General features: G+C 40.3%; 1 protein-coding gene across 1 annotated transcript; it reads right to left on the bottom strand.

The window, feature by feature from the left end:
* Positions 1 to 647: 647 nt before the first annotated feature.
* LOC130705620 (zinc finger protein 396-like) lies at positions 648 to 2,598 on the bottom strand. Its single transcript, XM_057533039.1, has 2 exons — positions 1,593 to 2,598; positions 648 to 893 (listed from the first exon to the last, which is right to left on the bottom strand). The coding sequence occupies exons 1-2, from the start codon at positions 2,497 to 2,499 to the stop codon at positions 832 to 834; spliced, it is 969 nt and encodes a 322-aa protein (XP_057389022.1). The 5' UTR covers positions 2,500 to 2,598; the 3' UTR covers positions 648 to 831.
* Positions 2,599 to 3,336: the final 738 nt, after the last annotated feature.

Here is a 3,336-nt window from a genome sequence, read left to right as displayed (position 1 = left end):
ACCATGGGAGACACGACAATCCATGTATTCTTGTAATACATACAGAGTTTTATTAAGAATCCCTGGAAAGGGGGACATTATGTTATATATTGTCAGAATACTTTAAAAAAATACCAGTCATTTACTTTTTAAACAAGAGAATCTGATTGAATTAAATGTGGGTTAAACTCAATGGACTCTTTGAATTGAACTTTAGTGATTCTCTCATTTGTACAAGAGTATCAAAATCCAAGGTCTTAACATCATGATAAATTGTCTAGAAACTCATTTACTAAGAATGCATAAGACCCTGAAAAGGTTGTCCTGTGATGCCTGAAACATGTTCACAGCTGATTTATGCCAGAACAGAGGCCATGAAGAACTCTGAAGGACAGTCATCAGCTGTTAACGGTTTCCATTTCCAGGTAAGTACGCTTCTCCATTATGTGCTGCACTTACCAGGTAACATCAGTCTTGTTTGGACAGTCTTTTCTTCATCTTCCTTATTTCTTTATGTTAAGGTGATCATCAACTTTATATAAGCACCCACAGATAACTGTTCATTATTAGAACACTCATCATATTTAGGCCACTTCCTGAAGACATGTAGAGCAAATCTTAATGCTTTCACTGAGATATTTCAAATATAAATTGTAAAGGAGATAATTCTTTTTTCCTACACAGGAAATTACTTAGTATCATCAACAGTATATATAGATGATATTATACATCAACTATACCTCAATTTTAAAAATTGAAACAAAACAGTATGTAGGTTCTCTGGTTTTCGTAAGAGATGAGTAAAGTCCCTTTACTCATCTGCTTCCTAACAATGACCCTGGACATTTCAGCTTAGGTCTTGAGGTACATATTCTTTTGGGTCTCCTCAATCCTATTCTCATATTTTGAATCTGGTAACAGAAAATAAAACAGTAAATTTATTTTATTATTTTTGGCCATGCCACGTGACTTGGAGGATATTAGTTCCCTGATCAGGGATTGAACCCATGCCTGAAGCAGTGAAAGTGTGGAGTCCTAACCACTGGACTGCCAGAGAATTCCCAGGAAATTTTTTTAAAAAACTGATTTAATCTTTGGTCTAATAACTCCAATGTGCAAGTAATGAAATGGAGAATACACACTTATATACTAACTCACACATTCCTTCTCAACAGGGAAAATGTACTTGTCTAAAAAGGAACATACTAGTTCATTATTTGTGTTAATAATGGAAACAGCAGAACATGTCTGAGAGTATCTTTTCAAGAGTTGCACTAGGGATGGAAATCCGATTTAAGCTTTAGAATCTCAATCATCTGAACTGACACTGTACTGAAAAGCAGAAAAGCAAACAATGCTGACAGAAAATATTCTACATTCTCTCCTGTGGCTTTTACAACCTTTGAAAGGAAATTGGTGCCCACTGAAACTACCGATTTATACTAAAGGAGTATTGGTGCTTTGTGTCTGCTCCCCTGTTGAAAAAGTTCTCAGTAAATGCTTTGACTCCCTCACAGCACTGATGGGACTTTTTCTCCAGCATGTTTTTTCCTATGTCTGAAAAGATTCGAGCTCTGACTAAAGGCTTTCCCATTTGAAGGGTTTCTCCCCAGTGTGGATTCTTCGATGTTGAATCAGGATTGCACTTCGGCTGAAAGACTTTGCACACACGTCACATGTATAAGGTTTCTCTCCACTGTGGATCCTCTGATGTAGATTAAGGGCTGAGCTCTGACTAAAGACTTTCCCACATTCATCACACTTGTGTTGTTTTTTTCGAGGACGGTTTCCCTGTCTTCTTTCAAACTTTCTATCTTGTTCACAGGTTCCTCTAAATGTGAAACTCTGGGAAGCATTCATCTGAAGAGTGTTAGAAACTTTGTAATGCAGTTCTTTGCCTGAAGAAGTCTTTCGCCTTGAAGCTGATTTCACATTTATAGTTCCGGTGTCTCTATCATTTTGTCTTAAGGTGTGAAGCTCCTTCGATGCCCACTGCAGTTGCTTTTTTGTGGGCTTAAGCTGGCTACGTGGTGTCTCCTGAGTGATTTCACAAGTTGGTAGCTTCTTTGCAAGCATGTCCTCATTTCGTCCAAGAAAGACCTGTTCAGCCGCCCTGTCATGCTCTTTCTCCAGCTCTTCCAGCATCACCACGGCTTCCTCTCCACTCTCTGGTCGGTTCTCTTGAAACCAAGCCTGCAGCTCCTCAGGCAACATGGCCAGGAACTGCTCCAGCACCAGCAGCTCCAGGATCTGCTCCTTGCTGTGCACCTCTGGCCTCAGCCACTGACAGCAAAGCTCGCGGAGCCGGCTCAGAGCCTCCCGGGGCCCAGGTGATTCCTGGTAGTCAAACTGCCTGAACCACTGGCGGTAGGTCTCTGAGCTGTAGTAGCTGCTCCAGTGGCGGCTGGAGACCATATTACAGGCCTGCCCTCCCTCTTCCACCTTCATTACCAGAATGCAGTCAGGGTCCCCTGAAGTTTGTGTAAGGAGTTTTGATGTCTCTCTCAATTTTGCAGACATTTGGACTGGGAATAGCTCAGAACTGCTAGGCTTTAATCTTCAAGAAGGTGAAACTCTCCTTATGGACACTCCTCCTCTGCTGAGCCTGCTCCCGACGGTCCCGGGACACCTTCCTCCACTACACGGCACCGCTCCCGGACAGAAACCCGACTCCACGAGACCACACGAGGAGAAAATCTGGTTGTATTTTTTACAGATGTTTCCCTGTAATTGATATCTAATCTCATAGCGTTGTGGTCAGAAAAGATACTTGATACGATTTCAATTTTCTTAAATTTACCAGGGCTTGATTTGTGACCCAAGATATGATCTATCCTGGAGAATGTTCCATGAGCACTTGAGAAAAATGTGTATTCTGTTGTTTTAGGTGGAATGTCCTATAAATATCAATTAAGTCCATCTTGTTTAATGTATCATTTAAAGCTTGAGTTTCCTTATTTATTTTCATTTTGGATGGTCTGTCCATTGGTGAAAGTGGGGTGTTAAAGTCCCCTACTATGATTGTGTTACTGTCGATTTCCCCTTTTATGGCTGTTAGTATTTGCCTTATTTATTGAGGTGCTCCTCTGTTGGATGCATAAATATTTACAATTGTTATATCTTCTTCTTGGATCGATCCCTTGATCATTATACAGTGTCCTTCTTTGTCTCTTGTAATAGTCTTTATTTTAAAGTCTATTTTGTCTGATATGAGAATTGCTACTCCAGCTTTCTTTTGATTTCCATTTGCATGGAATATCTTCTTCCATTCCCTCACTTTCAGTCTGTATGTGTCCCTAGGTCTGAAGTGGGTCTCTTGTAGACAGCATATATATGGGTCTTATTTTTGTATCCATT

Source organism: Balaenoptera acutorostrata, chromosome 18 (genome assembly GCF_949987535.1).
Source record: "Balaenoptera acutorostrata chromosome 18, mBalAcu1.1, whole genome shotgun sequence".
Lineage (NCBI taxonomy): Eukaryota > Metazoa > Chordata > Mammalia > Artiodactyla > Balaenopteridae > Balaenoptera > Balaenoptera acutorostrata.
Note: the sequence above shows the minus strand (reverse complement) of the source record. Positions and strands in the feature narration are given on the sequence as shown.

Coding starts and splice junctions, on each gene's coding strand:
- LOC130705620 (XM_057533039.1), bottom strand. CDS start 2,499: ATGTCTGCAAAATTGAGAGAGACATCAAAACTCCTTACACAAACTTCA. Junction 894..1,592: donor TCAACATCGAAGAATCCACA/CTGGGGAGAAAC, acceptor ATTTTCTGTTAC/CAGATTCAAAATATGAGAAT.